The sequence below is a fragment of the Henningerozyma blattae genome, chromosome 2 (genome assembly GCF_000315915.1).
Source record: "Henningerozyma blattae CBS 6284 chromosome 2, complete genome".
Taxonomy (NCBI): domain Eukaryota; kingdom Fungi; phylum Ascomycota; class Saccharomycetes; order Saccharomycetales; family Saccharomycetaceae; genus Henningerozyma; species Henningerozyma blattae.
The window spans coordinates 1,829,927-1,852,007 of NC_020186.1; the positions used below are offsets into that span (position 1 = coordinate 1,829,927).

General features: G+C 33.6%; 10 protein-coding genes across 10 annotated transcripts; 5 read left to right on the forward strand and 5 right to left on the reverse strand.

The window, feature by feature from the left end:
• Nucleotides 1–95: 95 nt before the first annotated feature.
• TBLA0B07730 (type I glyceraldehyde-3-phosphate dehydrogenase) lies at nt 96–1,094 on the forward strand (the record flags this gene model as incomplete). The annotated part of the gene is made up of 1 exon (XM_004179060.1): nt 96–1,094. One exon carries the CDS (start codon nt 96–98, stop codon nt 1,092–1,094), a length of 999 nt encoding a protein of 332 aa, XP_004179108.1.
• Nucleotides 1,095–1,202: 108 nt separating this feature from the next.
• On the reverse strand, nt 1,203–2,210 carry MHO1 (Mho1p; the record flags this gene model as incomplete). The annotated part of the gene is made up of 1 exon (XM_004179061.1): nt 1,203–2,210. One exon carries the CDS (start codon nt 2,208–2,210, stop codon nt 1,203–1,205), a length of 1,008 nt encoding a protein of 335 aa, XP_004179109.1.
• A 995-nt stretch (nt 2,211–3,205) lies between these two features.
• On the reverse strand, nt 3,206–4,273 carry SUI2 (translation initiation factor eIF2 subunit alpha; the record flags this gene model as incomplete). The annotated part of the gene is made up of 1 exon (XM_004179062.1): nt 3,206–4,273. The coding sequence occupies one exon, from the start codon at nt 4,271–4,273 to the stop codon at nt 3,206–3,208; it is 1,068 nt and encodes a 355-aa protein (XP_004179110.1).
• Nucleotides 4,274–4,678: 405 nt separating this feature from the next.
• On the reverse strand, nt 4,679–6,655 carry HIP1 (histidine permease; the record flags this gene model as incomplete). The annotated part of the gene is made up of 1 exon (XM_004179063.1): nt 4,679–6,655. The coding sequence occupies one exon, from the start codon at nt 6,653–6,655 to the stop codon at nt 4,679–4,681; it is 1,977 nt and encodes a 658-aa protein (XP_004179111.1).
• Nucleotides 6,656–8,300: 1,645 nt separating this feature from the next.
• Nucleotides 8,301–9,569, reverse strand: NAP1 (histone chaperone NAP1; the record flags this gene model as incomplete). Its single annotated transcript, XM_004179064.1, has 1 exon — nt 8,301–9,569. One exon carries the CDS (start codon nt 9,567–9,569, stop codon nt 8,301–8,303), a length of 1,269 nt encoding a protein of 422 aa, XP_004179112.1.
• A 548-nt stretch (nt 9,570–10,117) lies between these two features.
• RPE1 (ribulose-phosphate 3-epimerase RPE1) lies at nt 10,118–10,828 on the forward strand (the record flags this gene model as incomplete). Its single annotated transcript, XM_004179065.1, has 1 exon — nt 10,118–10,828. One exon carries the CDS (start codon nt 10,118–10,120, stop codon nt 10,826–10,828), a length of 711 nt encoding a protein of 236 aa, XP_004179113.1.
• A 31-nt stretch (nt 10,829–10,859) lies between these two features.
• On the reverse strand, nt 10,860–11,252 carry FMP46 (putative redox protein; the record flags this gene model as incomplete). The annotated part of the gene is made up of 1 exon (XM_004179066.1): nt 10,860–11,252. The coding sequence occupies one exon, from the start codon at nt 11,250–11,252 to the stop codon at nt 10,860–10,862; it is 393 nt and encodes a 130-aa protein (XP_004179114.1).
• A 751-nt stretch (nt 11,253–12,003) lies between these two features.
• Nucleotides 12,004–14,412, forward strand: SPT10 (Spt10p; the record flags this gene model as incomplete). The annotated part of the gene is made up of 1 exon (XM_004179067.1): nt 12,004–14,412. One exon carries the CDS (start codon nt 12,004–12,006, stop codon nt 14,410–14,412), a length of 2,409 nt encoding a protein of 802 aa, XP_004179115.1.
• Nucleotides 14,413–14,870: 458 nt separating this feature from the next.
• On the forward strand, nt 14,871–15,044 carry MCO6 (Mco6p; the record flags this gene model as incomplete). Its single annotated transcript, XM_004179068.1, has 1 exon — nt 14,871–15,044. One exon carries the CDS (start codon nt 14,871–14,873, stop codon nt 15,042–15,044), a length of 174 nt encoding a protein of 57 aa, XP_004179116.1.
• A 1,106-nt stretch (nt 15,045–16,150) lies between these two features.
• Nucleotides 16,151–20,557, forward strand: TBLA0B07820 (uncharacterized protein; the record flags this gene model as incomplete). The annotated part of the gene is made up of 1 exon (XM_004179069.1): nt 16,151–20,557. One exon carries the CDS (start codon nt 16,151–16,153, stop codon nt 20,555–20,557), a length of 4,407 nt encoding a protein of 1,468 aa, XP_004179117.1.
• Between the last annotated feature and the right edge of the window lie 1,524 nt (nt 20,558–22,081).

Sequence of the window (22,081 nt, forward strand, 5' to 3'; positions counted from 1 at the left end):
CAATTATTCATTAATTTCTTGCTTTTAATTCTTTCTAATGTTCATCCTAAGATCATCAACAAACATCAGTTTGAACATCAACAAATAAATTAACAATGGTTAGAGTTTCTATTAACGGTTTCGGTAGAATTGGTAGAATTGTCTTGAGAATTGCTTTGCAAAGAAAAGACATTGAAGTTGTTGCTGTCAACGATCCATTCATCTCTGTTGACTATGCTGCTTACATGTTCAAGTACGATTCCACTCACGGTTTGTACGAAGGTGCTGTCTCTCACGATGACAAAAACTTGATCATTGACGGTAAGAAGATTGCTGTCTTCCAAGAAAGAGACCCAGCTAACTTACCATGGGGTGCTGAAAAGATCGATATTGCTATCGACTCTACTGGTGTCTTCAAGGAATTAGACTCTGCTCAAAAGCACATTGACGCTGGTGCCAAGAAGGTTGTCATCACTGCTCCATCTTCCACCGCTCCAATGTTCGTTGTTGGTGTTAACGAAGACAAAATGACTGCTGACCAAACCATTGTCTCTAACGCTTCCTGTACCACTAACTGTTTGGCCCCATTAGCTAAGGTCATCCACGAAAACTTCGGTATTGAAGAAGGTTTAATGACCACTGTCCACTCCATGACTGCTACCCAAAAGACTGTCGATGGTCCATCCCACAAGGACTGGAGAGGTGGTAGAACCGCTTCTGGTAACATCATCCCATCTTCCACTGGTGCTGCCAAGGCTGTCGGTAAGGTCTTACCAGTCTTGAACGGTAAGTTGACCGGTATGGCTTTCAGAGTCCCAACCGTCGATGTCTCCGTTGTTGACTTGACTGTTAAGTTAGAAAAGGCTACTACTTACGATGAAATCAAGAAGGCCATCAAGACCGCTTCTGAAGGTAAGATGAAGGGTGTCTTAGGTTACACTGAAGACATGGTTGTCTCCTCTGACTTCTTGGGTGACTCTCACTCTTCTATCTTCGATGCTGGTGCCGGTATTATGTTGTCTCCAAAATTCGTTAAGTTGGTTTCTTGGTACGATAACGAATTCGGTTACTCCACCAGAGTTGTCGATTTAGTTGAACACGTTGCTAGATTATAAATGTCATGATCAATCTTTTATTTAACTAGCTTTATTTAAATTATATATGATTTCTTAATTTAACATTTTACGTTTTTCACTATTAAAACTATAAAGATAAAATTTTATTTATGGTATCTTGGCAAATCCAGATGCATAACTAACACTACTATCATCTACGTTTGTAACTTTTGAACTTTGGGAATATTTAGGCCATTCGAATTTAATTAATCTTTCATCTTTCAATAATGCAATGATAGCTAATATAACACTACATGGATTAGCACCACAAACTGTATTTCCAGAAATTTCTAAATATTTCTTCCAATTGGAATATTTTTCAATATTTGCACTTTCTGTTAAAACTTTCATTGCATGTTTGTCAAGAATTTCAATTGATTGCCATATTGGTACTTTATGATGTGGTAATTTAGATCTAGAAGTTAACATTTCAATTTCAGTTTCTTCTTCGATGGCTTCTTCTAATTCTTTTTCATCACTGACATATCCTGTAAATTGAAACCTTCTCCCCCAATGACAAAAATCACTACTTATAATAAATAAATTTTTTTCATCTTTTAAATATGGTAATAAAATTTTACCTAATGACATATCAACATCTTTAGTATTATGAGATACAAGCATTGGTATTATTTTCACTTTATCTGGTGAAATTTTTCTCCAATTCAACGTTTGTAATAACATTGGATATTGCATTTCCAATGAGTGCTCATCTAAATCAGTATCTTTATCCATATAATTAAATATATTAGAATGCTTTTTACCATCTTTAATTAATTTTTCATTTAATTCATTATCTATGGTTAAATTCCCTAATGGTGTTTCTAATTGATTAAATTTTGATAGTAATATTTCATTACGGAAATATAAATGATGAGATGGCCCTAATATAAAGATTCTTTTTACATTTTGTGTTAAATTTAACGAAGCATATGAATATGCCATAGTAGGTCCACAATATCTGTAACCTGCATGTGGAGATACAATAATTCTTGCCTTATCTATTGGAGCTTTCATGGTATCAGCTTTTGATAGACATGATTCTAATTGTTGAGATAATTCTAACGAATGATTTGAATACCATGATCCTGCATGTGTGGCTCTTCTTATAGACATTTTTGAATGTACTGCTTCTGATGTTTTCATATGTAAAAAATTTCTTTTATCTCTTTTTCTTAAACTATTTCGCTTGACAAGAATATATATTTATAATTATCAATTAATCAAATGTTTAACATGTTAGTAAGTTTAAGTATCATTAACTTGATTGAAACCGTAAAAATTACCAAGGTGACTCCTACTATTAAATATCCGACAATTAATAAGTCCTGTTGACTTTCGTAATATATGATTTAAAAAAACTATTTAAATATTATTATAACTATAATTGGATATGTGGAGTACTTTCAACAAAGTTCCATTTTGGTCTATCAATTCATTTGACTTTACTTTGCTTTTTTTGAATATCTTACACTTCAAAGCAATTCTACCCCTCAACGTCTAAAATGGGGAGTTGAGAAATGCTAGATAATTAAAAAAAAAAAAAACAAAAAAAGCAGCAAGAAACGAAAAATAAAATTAAGAAACATAAGATAAAGAAAGGAAAAGAAGGTACTCTTAATAATCTTTTTTTGAGGCAAATAATAATTATTACTGAATCGTGATGCTTCTGTAGGCATATGAAGATGTCAATAAAACACAAAATATATTAAAATATCTAATAAAGTATACATGCATGCACAATGAAGAGGAGGGAAATATATATATATATGTATATATTTATATAATTAAAATTTACAATCTTATAGCAAAATAAAACACTGTAATATATTATACAATCTTGAATTTAACGATATCAAACTGAGCTTCATAATTTCAAATTGAGTATTAATAATTACGATTTGAATTTAATTAGAAAGTTTCAGTTGAAATTAAAAATTTATTCATGACTTATTTTGATTAGTAATTTTATTTTGAGATTTATATGTGCTTACAGGAAATTTTTGGTTTATTATTATTATAGTTATTATTTTTTTTTATTCTTCTTCTTCTTCTTCTTCTTATTATTATTATCATTAGTAGTAATAGTAGTAGTATTAAGAGTATAATAATTATTCATAATCGGCATCGTCATCATCATCATCGTCATCATCTTCACTGTCCGATCTGTTTTCTAATTCTTTACTTTCCAATAGAGCTTGCAATTCAGCATCTTCAGTAGCAGTGACAGCCTTTGGAGGCATAGTGACGTTACAAATACCACCGTTCTTAGTAATGACTTCAGTAATCTTTTGAATAGCTTGTTCTAATAATTCAATACCCAAGGTTTTATCCAAGGCTTGAGTTGTAACAACGTATAATGGAGCAGCCACCAATTTGACTTTGATTTGCATTTGTTCTGTTGATAGAGCTTCAGCGGCCTTCAAAGCTGATTTAATAGCATCGATACCTTCATAACTGAAACAAGAGACTTCTACATCGGCTCTAATCTTAACAGCTTGTGGGGTCAATCTCTTGGAGATATAAGTTTTCAATTCTTCAAAAACATCTTTGGAAGGAGGTTCAATACCTTCCCAAACAGTTTCATCGATGATGGATAATTTGAAAGCTTCATAAGCATGGCCGAATCTTCGACTTAATGGCCAAGCAATAGTCTTGTACAATTCTTCTAAAGGAATTTGGAATTTTTCAGCACAGAATCTCAAGATGGAATGGACGGTTTTAGATTTTTGGAATTTTTCTTCACATTTGATGATATCTTCTGATGAAACACGACGTTTGGATAAATCAATGTAACCTTTTTCCTTGTCGACTCTTAGGACCACGACGACATCATTTTTACCGACACGAATCAATTTTTGAATGGACCTTATACGTCTACGAGACAATTCTGATAATAAGATCATACCTTCGATGTTATCATATTCTAATAATTTGACATATGCACCCATTTCAGCGATTTGTTGAACATTGACCATAACAATGTCATCAACTTCTGGGTATTTATTTTCATAAAATCTACAATGAGAGGTCGACATGATGTGAAGGGTAGGGTGCGAGGAGTAGGGAGGGAGAGAGGGGAAGAGGAGAAGGTAGTTATGATTGGTTTGAGGGTCTATATATGAAAATGCCAATATACTTCTATATTTTATATATAAAATGTATTTTTCAAATATCATACTATAAAATATTATTATTTTCCAAACTGCTTTGAAAAAAAAAAAAATTACGAAATAAAAAAAATTTTAAAGACATGCCCGGGTAACGCTTCGAGGATAGGGATGAGCAAAACGTAATGATGAGCAAAACGCAAAGAGAAAAGTAATTGGATAGCAATATTTTTTCAGAATAAATAAATAAATATATTTATACTATATATGTATAGAATGATTAGAAAGAAGAGGGGGGGGAGGGGGAAATTATTAAAAGGAACGTAGAGGAAACGTATGGTAAATAATAAAAAAAAATAATAGTCAATTCGTTTTTATAATTAAAAAAACGAATAGAAAAAAAATAGAATAGTTTAAGCGAATTGTCAATAAATTGTGTATATGTGTATGAGTGTAAAAGAAAGGTACGGTAGATCAACACCATACATGCAAAAATCTGTAGAAAAATGACCTTTGAGCCAAATGTTCCTTTTCCAATCTTAATTCCTCTCTTACGACTTCTAAATCGACTTGTTTTCTACCGGAATGTAAATCCATTTTACTTGCAGGAATATACCATCTCCAATTTTTGAAATAAACCTTGTGAGCAATATAACAACCTAATAAGATTGGGAAAGATAAATAACCTTCGAAAAACGAAGTGGCGTTTGCCTTTGAACTACCCACTGGGAACAAAGAGGTCCAGAAGGAAGCAACAAGGACTAGGAATAAGATGACGATACCGTAGATGGACCCCCAAATACCAGTTTGGGATAAGAATGGCAATTCATCCAAGGAGATTTGTTGTACGTGCATACCTTGACGGAATCTAATGTGACAAAGGTTGATACCCATCCAACAGAAGATGGTGGATAACCCAGATAAAGCACTTAACCAAGTAAAGACTTCAGCTTGTTTATCACTTGCAGCAACAAAGGATAATAGACCAAAGAATAAGACAAAGCAAATGGCTGGGATTGGTCTACCTCTTCTATCGACTTTAGCAAACACTTTTGGTAAAGTTTCAATCTTGGACATGGAGACCATACATCTTGAACAAGCATAGACCGAACTATTAGCGACAGATAAGATGGCAATTAAGATGATGGCATTCATTAGAGATGGTAGACCATGGATGTGACCATTTTCGATGGCAATGACTAATGGAGAAGAAGCAGCATCGACGGAACTGGACCCATTCATCAATCTTGGATCGTTGTATGGTACCAGACAACCGACTAAAGTCAAGATACTGACGTAAGAACCAGTGATCAACCAGAAAGTTCTCTTTGCAGCTTTGGGGATAGTTTCTCTTGGATTTCTTGATTCAGCAGCAGAAACAGCAGTCATTTCGATACCTGAGAAGGAGAAAGCAGCAGTGACAAAGACTGAACATAAACCTTTGAATTTGGAACCTGAAGTGGTACCTACAAAGGCACCTGGATCATGCCAATATTTACCACCAATATATTCATGAGATGGACCACCACCACAATCTAGAACGATCCCCAAGATAAAGAACCCGATGATGGCCAAGATTTTGACCAGAGAAAGAACGAATTCAGTTTCACCAAAGGATTTGACATCCAACATATTGGCAAGACCGATGGCGACATAGAAGATGGAAACCCAGGCGTCACTATTTATAGAGGAATTCCAATATCTGATGGTGATGGAGGCAGCAACCAATTCTAGCGGTAAAAGAACCAACCATTGTAAAAGATAATTTAAATTGACTGCAAATGCAAATGAAGGGTCTACGAATTTATCCATATAAACACTAAACCCACCGACGACGGGGAAAGCTGCTGCCAATTCACCAAGAGAGTTTATGACTGTGAATAAAGCAGTGGAAACAATAACCCAACCAATGACCAATGAAGCTGGACCACCGGTATTTAAAGAAGAACCTGAATTGACGAAAAGACCTGTACCGATAGCACCACCGACGGCCAACGTCAACAAGTGTCTTACGGAAAGATCTTTGTTCATGTCGGTGGCCAACAGAGTTTCTTCATCTTTATCACGAGCTGAAGAGACGAAGGAGGAGGAGAAATCGGAACGATCTTTGACGTCTCTGATGTCATCACTAAAGGGCAGCTTATCTTCGTCTACGTTGATATTTTCATTTTTATAATCTGGAGAGACGATATCGATTTGAGTTTCGTTATCGAAATGATTCGTACCGTCTTGGAAATCCAAATTGGATTGCAAGGAATAGATTTCCCCATTTTTCAATTCTTGTTGGGAAGTGGTGGAGAGGTTTTTACGATCTTTGGAACTTGGCTGATCATCTAGTTTGAAATCGTCAAAGACGTTTGACCAATACTCCTTTGTGATGGTTTGCTTTACGTTTGGAGCTTTTAGTTTTGGTAGTTTGACGTTTGGAACGTTTACCGAAGGTACTTTCATCGTTGGTTGGACTTTGAAGGATGATATGTGGGGGGGGGGGGTGGGTTTAGGGGAGTGAGGGTTGGAGGATGTTTGATGCTGGGTGAGGTGTGTATATATATATATGTTTAAAGGTTAGTAGAAATACTAAGTTTAAAAATTTTTTTTTTAGTACAAAAAAAAAAAAATTTTTTTTTCAAATGTTGAAATTTCCCTTATACAAAAAGAAGAATGAGATGACTAACGACAATGTATAATTGTGTTATATGCTTCGTTCAAGCAGTGCTACAGGAAAATAGCCAATGGTTCTAAGAAGAGTATTTCTCGATAATGTTTATTCGATGAGAAATTGAAATAGGAAGGTATAGATATTCCGATCTTTTAAATATAGGCCAATGGGATGGCAGTAAGCAAAGGGCTAATGGCCAGTGACTAGAGCAGACCAAGAAGCATACGGAGTGCAAGGTGTCTCTTTGGCCAATAAGAAACAAAGGAACGTCAAGTAAAGGTAAAGGTAATAGAAGGAGAAACAAGTGCGTTTGTGTTTGGAGGTAAATAGTAGGATGGAAATTGCATAGCAAGCTGGATACCATATTGCATTAGAGTATATTGCATTAGAGTATATTACAGCCTAGCCTAGCCTGACATAGTTTATCCTATCATATTGTATATGTTATAGTATAGTATAGTATACTACATTATACTATACTATAGCATATACAACACTATAGCATAGCAATGTTTAGTCTTGCAATGTATCACATGATACACCAAGCAATGCACAGAAACGCGCGCACGCCGGCCGGCAAGATCCACGCCGATCTGCGCTACGTGTGTTTCTGCGCGGTGCGGTGCGGCCGCGTCTGGGCCGTCCTATCTGCGATTTCCGCTTCTGGCGCGCAGACGGTGCTGCAGCACGCGGGCAGGATTCCTGCGGGAGTGTGCTGCGGCGCCGTCTGCAGCGGTGTCCGGATCGGGCTGCGGGGTCTTCTGGGGTAGCCGCGGACGCGCTTCGTAGAGGGTGACGGGATTTGTGGCGACACAAATGGCACATGTGAGGAGGGGACTATTGGCAATGCCACAAACTCAGAATGCCACAAAAAACCAGACAAGAAATCACGTGGAGTACACGTGATAAATACACGTGATAAACACACATGGCAAACACACATGGCAAACACACATGGCAAACAGCCGCCCATCAGCCCTTTGCCCTTGCCCAACACTCAAGACCCAATACTCTTGTTCCTACATCATGGTCAATGCAATTATGCTTGCAGGGGCTCTTTATTAGACCCTCCCGCCATAGCCAATAGCATCCCTTGGACTTATCTAAGGCTTACCACAAAGCCATAACAAGTTCTTGTTTTTGATAGGCGGAATTCTGAACGACGTCCTTTGGGTTCAGAGGCAACACACAACAATACTCATAGGCAATATCGGATGCCACATAGGCCCGGTAACGCTCCGGAATTGAAGCAAGGCTTGAAGCTAGTTGCAAAGGGCCCATCCCCTCTGGCAGTTCAGTATACAGGTTGCGACTATTTAGTTTGATTGATTATATTATATTATATTATATTACCATTACACAAAGACATATCTTGTCCCACTAATTCTCTCGCCCTGCCCTAGTACTTTTTGCTCGCCTAGCTTCGCTAGGCTCGCATCAAGACTGCTTACATTCTGGAGCCTCGGCACCTGCCATATCATCCCCTTCTTCATCCTCACTTCCTTCTCCCTCTTCATACTCCTCGTCATACTCTTCCTCCCCTTCTTCATACTCATTATCGTACTCATATTCCAAGGCAGTACCAGTGAACCAATCCACAGCTCGAGGAATCAATTTATCCTTGATTTGTTCCCCAATCGAATAATCCAAAGCCAATCTTTGTTCCAAATCGTCTTCTTCATCTTCATCCTCTTCTTCATTACCTTCATCATTCAAAACGGGACTCTTCACTTTTGGTGGATCAAAGAAATTGAAAAATGATTCCACAGGTGTGATTTTCTCAATAGTACGAACTTGCTTTGTCGTCTTGTTTCTTTGTTTTCTCATCTCCACTTCCACTGTAACATTCTTATTATTATCCACCCAATCAATCTTACTCCCCTCTGCATGATCGTAGATGAAATCTCCAGAATACCCCAATTCTCTTTGATAATAATACGTCTTTACCAACTCTTTATTTTTGAAATATTCATTATTACTAGAATCAAACTCAAAGATCAATTTAAACCCTGGTTCTCCGTTGTTCAAATATTCTAATTTGATATCTTGTAAATAATTCAAAACATCACTATCACGCTCAGTGATAGTATCTGTCACAATTGGTAAATTATCCAACGAAGTCAACCAAAATGATGGAACACCTTTCACATCTCCATTCACTTCATCTTCTTCATCAGCCCCAGTGAGTCCCTCATTTTCAGCATCCTCAGCATCCAATTTTTTACCAAGTTCAACTTCTTCTTTAGAAGGCTCGCTCTTACCATTAACTATTTCATTACGATAGTCATATAATGGTTGATATTTCTTTAAAAATTTCTCTTCCAATGCAAACATCTCAATTTGGAATTCCTTTTCCATATCAAATAAATCACTTTGGATCTTCTTCAATGCAAATATACGGTTTTTAATCTCAACTGGTAAAGTCTTGACGTACCCACTATTACTACCGATCAAATTATCCAACTTGTCTTGAATACTTTGCAAAAACAAGGGTTGATCACTCATCACTTTGCTATTAATCTCACCATTCTCATCTTTACTTTCTTCATCAATAGTAACTGGCATCTCGCGTTTTTCTGCTTCACCTAATGGATTACCATTCTTTAAAAAGGAACTTCCAGCAACACTAGCAGGCGTGTTATGAGGTGTAGGAGCATTATCAATCTTCATGGAAGATTTAGGCTTGGCTTTAATTGGTTCAGTCATCTATAATATTGTCTTTTTGTTATTGTTATTATTATATTTTTTGCTTTTGCTTTTGCTTTTGCTTTTGCTTTTGCTTTTGCTTTTGTTTTTGCTTTTGCTTTTGCTTTTGCTTTTGCTGCTTTTTGTTTATTTTTTTGTTTTTTTTTGATCTATTATTCAATCTCTTTGATCTCTCTTTCTCTCTTGCGATGTGATGTCATATGGTTGTACTCTCGAATTCACGTTGCATTTTAATTTAACTAGATTAAAATCTGAAAAATTTCAAAAAAAAAAAAAATAAGAAAGCCTCCGTCAGCCGGGTAACATTCAACAATTTATAACGCATTTGAAAAAATATAGATATATATATATACATACATATATCTATATAGATAAATTCTGGGCCCGACTATCCCCGGTTCGACTCTCCCGTCGGACTCTCATTACCGGGGTTATAATTTTTGAAACTTTTCAAATTATATAAATACACATTTGAAAAATGTATACACATTCACAATTTGCATTAATACAAGCAACCAAACTCCCCTCCCCCCCCTGTACAACTCACGATGGTTAAACCAATCATTGCTCCAAGTATCTTAGCATCAGATTTCGCAAATTTAGGTTGTGATTGCCATAGAATTATCAATGCAGGTGCAGATTGGTTACATATAGATGTCATGGATGGTCATTTCGTACCAAATATCACTTTAGGTCAACCTATAGTCACCTCGCTACGTCGTTCGGTACCAAGACCAAACGATACCACTTCTGATAAACCAAAGGCATTTTTCGATTGTCATATGATGGTGGAAAACCCAGAAACTTGGGTTGATGATTTTGTTAAATGTGGTGCTGATCAATTCACTTTCCATTACGAAGCCACTAAAGATCCTTTGAATTTGGTTAAATTGATCAAATCCAAGGGTATCAAAGCCGCTTGTGCCATTAAACCAACTACTCCAGTTGATGTTCTTTATGAATTAGGTGCTCATTTGGATATGGCTCTTGTCATGACTGTAGAACCTGGCTTTGGTGGTCAAAAATTTATGGCTGATATGATGCCCAAAGTCGAAGCTCTAAGATTGAAATTCCCCAATTTGAACATCCAAGTAGATGGTGGTTTAAGTAAAGATACTATCCCATATGCTGCCAAAGCTGGGGCAAATGTCATCGTTGCAGGTACAAGTGTCTTCACTGCCTCTGATCCACAAGATGTCATCTCATTTATGAAAAAGGAAGTTTCTAATGAAATGGCTACCAGAAATTTATTAGATTAAAAAGAATAAATATATATATATACATACGAACCTATTTTTCTTGTTCTAATAGACTAATTAATTTTTTAAGATTATTCCCCATTAATTTTTTTTCCCAATCAACCCATACGATGGAATCTTTAACCCAATTCTTATTAATTTCACATTCTCTAATACTTAATGAAAAAATTGGGTTAAATACTTCTTTACTTAATAATTCATCTTTCTTGGGGATACAATGTTTTAAAGTTTTAGAATCAATACTTTCCATATAATTTAATTGATCTAATGTGGGGAATTTATTAGAATAACTAAAATCAATTTTCTTTTCTAATGAATTTTTTAAAAGAAGATCATTTAATTTATTTATTTTGGGTAATTCCAATATTTTTTGACAACCAAATAATGTAATGACTCTGGGTTGTTGTTGTAAAGTTCTAAACATTGCGAAAAGGTAATTTATAGATATATATATATATACTTGTTATTTCTATATATTATCTATAATTGTAATTATCTTTTTTTCTATCGTTATATCCGATTCCCTTTTTTTAACATTTTTTACACGTGTAAGGCTAGCCAAGAATGTTTTGTAAGTCAAAGCTTTTCCATACAAACCAATTTTGTCTAATATTCTAATACAAGTTATTATATAATTAAATCATATTTTACTAAAATCATTCTAAAATCTTGCTCCTTTGTTTTTATTTATTTTTTTATTTCTTTTTCGTTTTATTCTCTCTCACGATTAACATTTTCCTTCCTTCTCAAAACATCATACCATGTATAAATATATACATACATACACACACGCACATATATATATACATATACATATATATACCAGAATAAAACTTGCCAATTTGGAATATCAAGTTGATAATTCTTGTTATATGTTCTTGTATCAAATCAAATGCATTTACGCGTTATCTTATTTATATAATACACCAAAAATCTTGGCTTTAAAATATATTTCCGAAGTAATTAACGATGGTCCGGTTTAATTCAAATATATATATTCTTTATTAAGACATCGGGAATTAATAATAACTAGTCATTATTAATAAAGTGATAGCAAATTTTTTCTTAATATGAAAAAGAAAAAAATTATAAAAGTATAATAGTATCCAAAATAGCATACATTAAAAATATCACATGAAATAATCATGTTTGATAATCATCCTCATATCCAAGGAATGGATGATGAACACCAACAATTCATCACTGAAGCATTTACTTCGGCAATCGATCTGCCAACTCATCATCATTCAAATGATAATAACATAAATATACATCATCCAAATAATGATATATCTAATGACGAATCACAAAATATTAATATTAATAATAATAATAATAATAATAATAATAATAATAATAATAATAATAATAATAATAATAATAATAATAATAATAATAATAATAATAATAATAATAATAATAATAATAATAATAATAATAAGAATAATAATATTAATGACAATAACAATAACGATAATAACACCAATAATCAACCAGAATCTACAATTATAACTTCAAATAGTGATTCTATAACAACTCATTTACAACCACATACAATTTTATTACGTGATGGTGAAACTATTGCCACGATGTATCCAATACCTCCCAAACCAGAATTATTACCAAAAGATTTATTAACTTTTTTATTAGACGAGTTTAATATGGAAATAGAAAGAGGAGAAAGTTTACCTTACTATGAAACGTTAACCATGGAAGAATTTAAAGATATTTGGTTTTTGAAAAATGGCCATGTTTGTATAATGGTTCTTGGTGAGATACCAGAATTAGATTATAGTGAAAATAATGATTTATCAGATTTAGAAAATAACTATGGTACTGAACTTGAAACTATTAGGAAAACTGCTCAATATATTAAAAGAAAAGAACGTAGAAATCTAAATTTAAATATCCAATGGGAAAAACAATGCTTAGGCATATTTTCATTACAACCCGCTTACCCAGGCAGATCTTCTCATGTGGTTACAGGAACTTTCTTAGTTAATGCAGGTATTAGAGGTAAGGGGATAGGTAAAACGTTAGTGGAAACATTTATAGAATGGGCCAAAAGATTAGGTTTTACTTCATCTTGTTTCCCATTAGTTTATGGTTCAAATGTAGGAATACGAAGAATTTTAGAAAGTTTAAATTTTAAAAGAATTGGCAAATTACCTGAATCTGCAATTTTAAAAGGTTATGATATACCTGTAGATTCGTTTATTTATGGCAAAGAATTTACCCATATTACCAAGAGTATGAATTTCTTAAAAGATCCAAGTAGAAATAGTGATTATGCCAAATATAAAAGATTGAAATATTATATAGACACAGGGAAATACCCAAATCATTGTGATAGAAATGAAAAGGCAAGATTAAGAGTTTCTGCTAAATCACACAATGTTTTAAATGGTAAATTAATGGTAAGAGGGAAACAAGTTATTTACAATCCTGTAGAACAAAGACAATTAGTTATGGAAATGCATTTAGTAGATCATTTAGGTATTAATCGTTTAACTGCTAAAATATCTGAAAGATATCATTGGAAAGGTATAAAACATACTGTAGCAGAAGTAATTGCATTATGCCCACAATGTAAATTAAGAACTAAAGATGGAACTGGTGTCGTTGTTTTACCAAATGCTTCAGTTCATCAAGCACATATGCTACCACAGAATACAATTAATAATCAAGTAGAATTGGATCATTCTGTTCAATTATCTCAAATGGCAGCCGCAGTTGTACGAACGTTACAAGATGAAGTCAATGTAGATTCAGGAATTACACCTCCTGATTTGTTTGATAAACGACTTAATAATGGTACTTCCAGTAACATAAATAATAACACTAACAACAACAATATTAATAATAACACTAACAACAACAATATTAATAATAACACTAACAACAACAATATTAATAATAACAATAATAATCATCATAATTTTGAAAAATCAAAGACAATAAACAAAAATCAAAATTTTAAACAAACACAATCAAAACACAATCATAACCATAATCATATTAATAATGACAATAATGACAATAATGATAATAATACCAAACATAATATAAACAGTACTAATGACACCGATTCCTCCATTATGACCACTCAATTAAATGACAATAGTCAAGATAATAGTCAACAGGACCATAATACTACAAATGATTTATATTCAGAGTATTCCTTAAACACTTTTGATAAATTTGTAGAGGGTAATAGAACAAAAAAAAGAAGAACATATTTAGATGCAGCAGCAAGTGCATTCGCCGAATCAATGCGACAACCCACAACAAAGTATAGAAAACTTGATGATAGCAATGGTAATCAACAACATATTATGGGTTCAGCAGAAGAACAATTGATGAATAATGCGATCATGGAGTTAAATGAACCAGTATTACATCATGTTACAAATTCTAATAAAAATATGAACGATATACATACCCATGAAGATGTTTTTAAAAGCATATCTCCACCCAGATCAATCACTATAAGTAAAAATGCTTATAATGACGACAGTGACGGAAACGAAGATATTATGAATGATCAAGACGTTTCTCCCCATGATGGATTAAGCTATTATTAGCAATGCCGTGACTTATTATTATTAGCACTATTGAGATTCACTATGTGCCATCTTCCTATGTAATAATTTTATACTAGAGCCTCTTAATAATAAACAATAAACAAACTATATGGTGCCATTATATTTTAAACTTTTAGCTTAAATATAAACAAAGGAGTCATGTTTACTATTTTGGGCGACAAATTCCTTTAAAAGTTACGGTTAGAACTTTAACAAATTCCCCTGTTTTGAATTCCGAATCTATTCGGAAGAGGATAGATCATAAAATCTTCGCTAAATATTTAGAATCTTAAATTGAGGGACCGGTTTGTTTATGTGAAAAAAAATAATATTTTTGCTGTCGAATTGCTTAGGTCCTTTATTTCTGAAACTTATATTATTCCTTTAGCTACACAGAAAGCTTACTGGATTATAAGATTCATCTACGTGCGTTATATTGCTCCAAACCTTCGAAAGAAATGGCATTTCTAGTATCTCAAATTCGAGCCATATTTAGAAACGAAGAGGATAAGGAAAGACAGGTTGCATTGTCAAGGAAAGCATTCTTTCAACTGATAGGCTATTTAGGTGGATGTGTTATTATATCTTACTTTTCTCATTTGAAGCAAATCCAAGATCAATCCTTCTATTGATGGAATAATCCGGAAAAGATCCTACTTCTTGAAAATGAAAGCTTATAAAAAGTCAAAACTAATGAAAAGTTGTTATACTTACACTTTTAAAACTTTTTTTAGTTATTTCGAGATATTTACTAGATTATTTGACAAACGCATTAATTACTCGCGAAAACATATGTCAGAATCTACCATAAGGACAACTTAATACCAAAACATGCAACGTTTAAATTCCAGGGTTTAGCTTGCTTGAAATATATCACCATTTATACTGATGTATAGCTAAAAATAGGCTCTTTTTGTTGGGGATACATTTGTTGCAATATACTATTTTTCTTCTTCAAAATTTGATTTTTCGAATCCTCTATTAAAAATAAAAATATTTTCTTATTGTTTCTCATCCGATAAATAACATTTTGAATTTACTACTAATTTAATCTAAATTCCCAAAATTGATAGCTAGGCGTTCGTCCTAATCATTCTTCATTTACCGATCAATCTATTAAATGGCGCAACACGACATTATTTGTTTTTTCGCATTCTTTCTTTACCTTTAGAGGATCCGGCTGAGACAGATTTTTCAAAAATTAAGAAATTGAAATAAGCTTCTATAAAAATAAAGATGGCCTATTTTTTTTTAAACAAAGCAAAATTTATAGCTAACTACTTGCTACAAGATTTAAGGTTTACAACTTTACACCGGGGTTCTCATTTATATAATACTTTTGGACCCAGAAGGGCCTTTAGAAGGTGTAAAAATAAAGCTCCATTAACAACTTATAGTGCAAACTATCCAATCTCGAAGGAGTATTGCTCTATAAGCATCTCCTGTGCCTTTCCTTTTAAAGTGATTTTCACAATACCCTACCAATTTATTCATTTTTCATTACAATTACCAAAATTAAAATAACATTGACTGCTTTACTCGCTTAGTTATTATCTCCTTAACTGACGTGCCTCTCTCTCTTTTTTATTCTATTTCATTTACAATTAATATAACAATAAATATTATATTTATTCTTTTGCATTCTTTACCATCATATCTTTTGCCACAAAAAATTATACACAGTTCACACACAGACATATATATATATAGATATACATATACGGAGAGTTAATTTCCAATGAATTTGAGACGAACATTATCCAGAGCTCCGACTTTTGCATCTATATCATTAGAATATAGGAAAACTATTGGCCATAAATTTAGGGATTTAATAGCAACATGTGATAAATCTATTAGCCCTATCAAGAAGTATATTTTTCCAAACTTTATTGCCGTTCACTATTTCTATATTTTAATGTTAACAATCCTTACTTCAATTATGATATACCCAGTAGGTGGTCATAAATATATCGATATTTTATTTTTATCGACAGGTGCAACAACTCAAGGTGGACTAAACACAGTGGATGTTAATTCTTTATCTTTATACCAACAAATGATTCTCTATATATCATGTACTTTTGCTACTCCAATATTTATCCATGGATTTTTAGCATTCGTAAGATTATATTGGTTTGAAAGATATTTTGATGACATTAAAGCAACTTCGAAACGAGATTTCAGATTAAGGAGGACAAAAACCATTCTTGAGAGAGAGTTAACTGCAAGAACAATGTCACAAAATAGAAATAGAACATTTAGTAAATTTGGCACACGTACACTTACCAGAGGACGATCTGGTAATTCAAGAAGTGAAGATTTCCAGGAAAAATTATTTAGTGGTGAAATGGTTAATAGAGATGAATTTCAAACGAGAGATAAATATCATGAAAATGAAGAAAATGAACACATTCATATTCGATCACGTAATCCAGGTGGTATTGTCTTTGAAGAAAATCATCCTATTAGAAGAAATAGAAGAACAGGTGAACAATTTGAAGGTAGAAGAAATTCTACAGAAATCACACCTGCTGATATGTATAGATCAATACAAATGATGCAAAACCAGCACCATGATAATGATGAAGAAGATGGTCCCGCATTGGTAATCAAATCTCCAACAGAGAATAATAGGTTTAATAACAGCGATATCAGTCTCAACCGAGTACATTCTGTTGTATATGAAGATAGTGGTTCTACTGCTGATAATATTAGGGAGGGCTCTGAAGAGGACGAAGAACAAGAAGAGGATAATTCTGAAGATATGTCTAGCAATGAAAATGAGGAAGAAATGGATGACATATCCATCGTCAGTGAACTGTCGATTCCAAGACGCTCATTTGATAGTAACAACCATCTATATAATGATGCTGATGCTGATGCTGATATATCTTTTTCCACAAATACTTTTGAAGCTTCTTCATTGGTACATCTTGCTGATGAAAGTGATAATACTAATCAATCTTCCAGACACTTTCTGGTTAACAATAACCATGATATATCGGATGATGATGCAGATGAAGAGGAAGAAGATGATGACGAAGAAGAAGGGGATGGTGATGATAATGAAGAGGAAGACAACATAGGCGACGAGTTAAGCAACGAAGAAATTAGTAAGACTCTCAATAATACATCGGGCGAAGAAGAAGGTGCCCTGGCAGATGAAGATGTTACCATAGGTGGATATACGTCAGGATCTATCCAATCCATCTTGAGCAGGGGCCTAGAACCTTTGTCGAATTATTCCCGGAATGACTCTTTGGGTGATGCCCATTCTAATATAAGTAGTATAAATTTTGGATCTGAGTCAAATAGCTACACAAATTCGACTAATATACCTAGCAGTTCCATTACATCATCTGAACATAGCAAGGATCAGGCATCACAATTGGATGCTGGCCCAGCAGTTACATTTGCATCGAATGTAGCCAGACCTAACCGAAGAAATATTGAACAGTATACACCTACTGCAATTAGAAATAATGGTCCTTCTATTCAGTTCGATGTTTCTGAACCTCCTAGTACTCGCAGAAGACGTCTTTCTAGCAGAAATCATGCCACTGACGCATATATTAGTCCAACCAGAGGGAAACATAAGAAAAAATCGTCCAAGGGGCTGTTTAAAAGAATTCCTAAAGGTGGTAAAATCCAAAGGCGACTTAAGAAACGATTTACAAATAATTCATTCGAAACGCCATCCCACATAAAGAAATCTAAACATACCTCAATGTCTGAAAATAATGGAAGGCTACATTCCAATACAGATGATATGGATGAGTATTTTGCGGATAATGAGTCTGATGAGAATATTCCTCATCGTGCAGAACAAGACTACAGTTACAGTACCGATGCGGAAGATGAAGAATACGATTTTTTTTCAGGCCTCCAGCAATCTCAATCATTTGATTTCGACAATGTTAATTCTGATCTTTCTTACCTAGCTAAAAAACGTGATTTTCAAGATGCTGTTTATAAAAACTGGAAAGCTGGCCACAAAGGTAAAAATAAATTTAGTAGAAACTGGAATCCTTCAGAGCGTGCCCAATTCTTACATCCCATAAGAACAATGACTCAAGAGTTTGGCCTAAATCAAGAACAAGATTATGATACTCATGGAAAACAAAATTACAGAAGAGCCAGAAGACCGACATCTGTGAGAACACAAAGTAATACAGATGATGATTTTAATTTTCCTTCTAGAAGAATGAGTATTGCTGATACAGAACAAGGTGATTATACGTTACATTTTGACCATGATTTTAATCTAGCACATCCCAATAGAGCCTTAAGGAGGAGAAAAAGTTATTTATCCTATACACCAACTATCGGTCGTAACTCGACATTTGCTGGATTGAATAAATCACAAAGGAATGAATTGGGTGGTGTAGAATACAGAGCAATAAAATTATTATGTATAATTATTGCAGTATATTACTTTGGGTTTCATGTTTGCTCTTTTGTTATGCTAGTGCCTTGGATCTCACTAAAGCCTCATTACAAAAAAATTGTACGTGAAGATGGTGTTTCACCAGCTTGGTGGGGGTTTTTTACTGCAATGAGTGCGTTTAATGATTTAGGATTAACTTTAACACCTGATTCAATGAGTTCTTTTAATTCTGCCATTTATCCATTATTGGTTATGGCATGGTTTATTATTATTGGTAATACGGGTTTTCCGATACTGCTAAGATTTATCATTTGGATTTTAAAGATATTTTCACCTGATTTATCACAGATGCAAGAAAGCCTTCAATTCTTATTAGATCATCCACGTCGTTGTTTTACATTACTATTTCCAAGCGGTGCTACATGGTGGCTGACAATTATTTTGGTAGGTATGAATTTAACAGATTTAATTCTCTTTATCATCCTCGATTTCGAATCTAACATTATTAAACCATATTCCACAGGTACGAGAACTTTAATTGGGTTTTTCCAGGGGGTCAGCACAAGAACAGCGGGATTTTCTGTAACTGATATACGTCATTTACACCCTGCAATTCAAGTTGGCTATATGCTGATGATGTATATTTCTGTTATGCCTGTTGCAATATCATTAAGAAGAACAAATGTCTACGAAGAACAATCTTTGGGGATCTATGGACAAGGAGAACCTGACACATCGGATGATGAGGGAACCGAAGAAGATTCTGAAGAGGAATCGGACGATAACAATGAAGAAGAGGATGACGACGAAGACGACGACGACGAAGAAGAAGAAGAAGAAGAAGAAGAAGAAGAGTATGAGGAATATGATAATCTGTCAAGAGCATCTAGTCAGCGAACTAAAAGGAAGAAGAAGAAAGCTTTAAGAAAAGCTAAAAAGCGTAAAAGAGCCAAAGAAAAAAAAGCAGCGTCACATATTGGAACTCATATTATGATGCAATTGTCCTTTGATTTATGGTTTTTGTTTTTAGGTTTATTTATTATTTGTCTTTGTGAAGGTGGCAAGTTAAAAGATTCAACAAAACCTGATTTTGATATTTTTTCGGTATTATTCGAGATTGTTAGTGCTTATGGTACTGTTGGACTTTCCCTTGGCTATCCAAATACTAACCAATCCTTTTCTGCGCAATTCACGACATTATCCAAATTAATTATCATTGCATTATTAATTAGAGGTAGACATAGAGGTTTGCCAAATTCCGTCGATCGTGCCATTATTTTACCAAGTGAAAGAATGGAACATAACGATCATGTAGCAGCCATGAAATTACAAAGAAAAGGACGCACTGAATCGACAACCGACCCGATTACTCTAAGTCTCCGTAAGAGAGTTACACAATTATCTACTGGCTTTAAGAATGTGAAGGGTATATTTCCAGCGTTTAACGCCAAAGAAAAGTCACCAGTATCTGATGTAGAATTACAAGATTATAATAATTATAACCAATATGATGAAGATCAATTAATAACCGAACAACAACAAGATAAAAGGAGCAGAAAAAGGTCTCGGCCTATAAATGCCGATGAAGAAGATTCTGGGAGTAATAGCTTGTGGGGTAATAATCCTAACTATTTTACAACTGCCACCAATTCAATTGACTTCAAACCACAACATTGGACCCATAGCCATAACGGGCTAAATAATATTGAAAGCCCTTATAATTCTTATCAATCAGAAAGTCCTCGCCATTTAGAATGAATCACACTGTCATATATTCTAAATTATTGCATTACATACGTATATTGTACAACTTTAGTTTGCACAATGTATAAATACACACACACACACACACATACACACATACATACACACACACACACACACACACACATACTATTAAGCATGTAACATTATATTTTCCATTCTGTTTTTCTAATTTAATTTCATTTATTTATTTATTTATTAGTAAACCAATATATATTAACATATTATATATTATAATAAAAACATTTTATCATTTTTGTGCTTCTTTTTATTAGTAAACGCTCGCTATTTCAAATTCTTAAATATATATGCTTGAATTGTTTGGTCTCAGATTCCTAAAATATTCAATTGTTTCCTAATTAGGACATTTCAAAGATACCCCCATAATATTGATACAATTTGTAGAATACTAGGGTAACATTCATTCATTATGGTTAAGTAAGAAGGTTATAGCAACAGGCACTATACAAATTGTACAATAAAGTGTCCAAGAATTTCGAATAATATAATCAAACCCTAAATAATAAGATTTCACTTCAAATTGCATACTACATTAATATCATTCTATTAAAGTATCTACAAATTATCTTAAAATTGCATTTTGGACTTCGTCCCAATATAGAATTAAATTACTGGAATATGCTGTTAAATCGAATACAAGTACAATAATTCCAGTTTATAAAACCTCTAGTTAAGACAGAGTTAAGCTCCAATTTAATCATCTCAAAAATTATTAGAAACAATAAACTTTTAAACCGGTAATATAGGGAAATTTCACATAAATTTTTCCAGAAAATTATGAAAATTAATTAAAGGCTCATTTTTTATTTTTCGGTTTTCTTCCCTCTTATCTGGCCATTTCATAGAATTTGACTTTGCCCAGATAAACTCGGACACCGACGGAGAAAATGACTCCTGACCGGATAAAACTAATGTCCGTACAAAACAACAAAGACAAATGGTATAAAATGTCCTTATTGTACTTTTTCAGGTAACGGACAACACATGCCATCATGTAGTATTTCCTCATTAGAAATGACATCTTTCCTATTAGAAAATGTCCATACTTTTCTAGCAGTATATGTGACTCTGTCTGCTGGAAACGGGAAGAGCTCATTCTAACTCCATGCTAGTAGATGAAATGGCATGGACATTGTCGCTGATGATCAAAGAATATAAATAGGAACCCATATCTCATCGATTTCCAGCCCATCAGATCTCATGCCAGTTTTTTTTTCCAGCTTAGTTTAGCATTCCATTCCTACCTACACCATTATTATTATTCTTGCTACTTTTATTTTTTAAAAAATCTTTATTTTTTCTTTAATTTACACTCATGTCACTATTTTTCTTGTTTTAAGTTTAACTCTTATTTAGTTCTTGTAAAGACCAACTCGAGATCAGAAGAGCAAGTTGAAAGTCAAGTTTAGCTGTAAGATAAGAAGACATCCCCACAAGCTTAATATCTATTGCATTTTCCCATTTGATTACAAATAAAAAGTATGTATAATCCCTGCA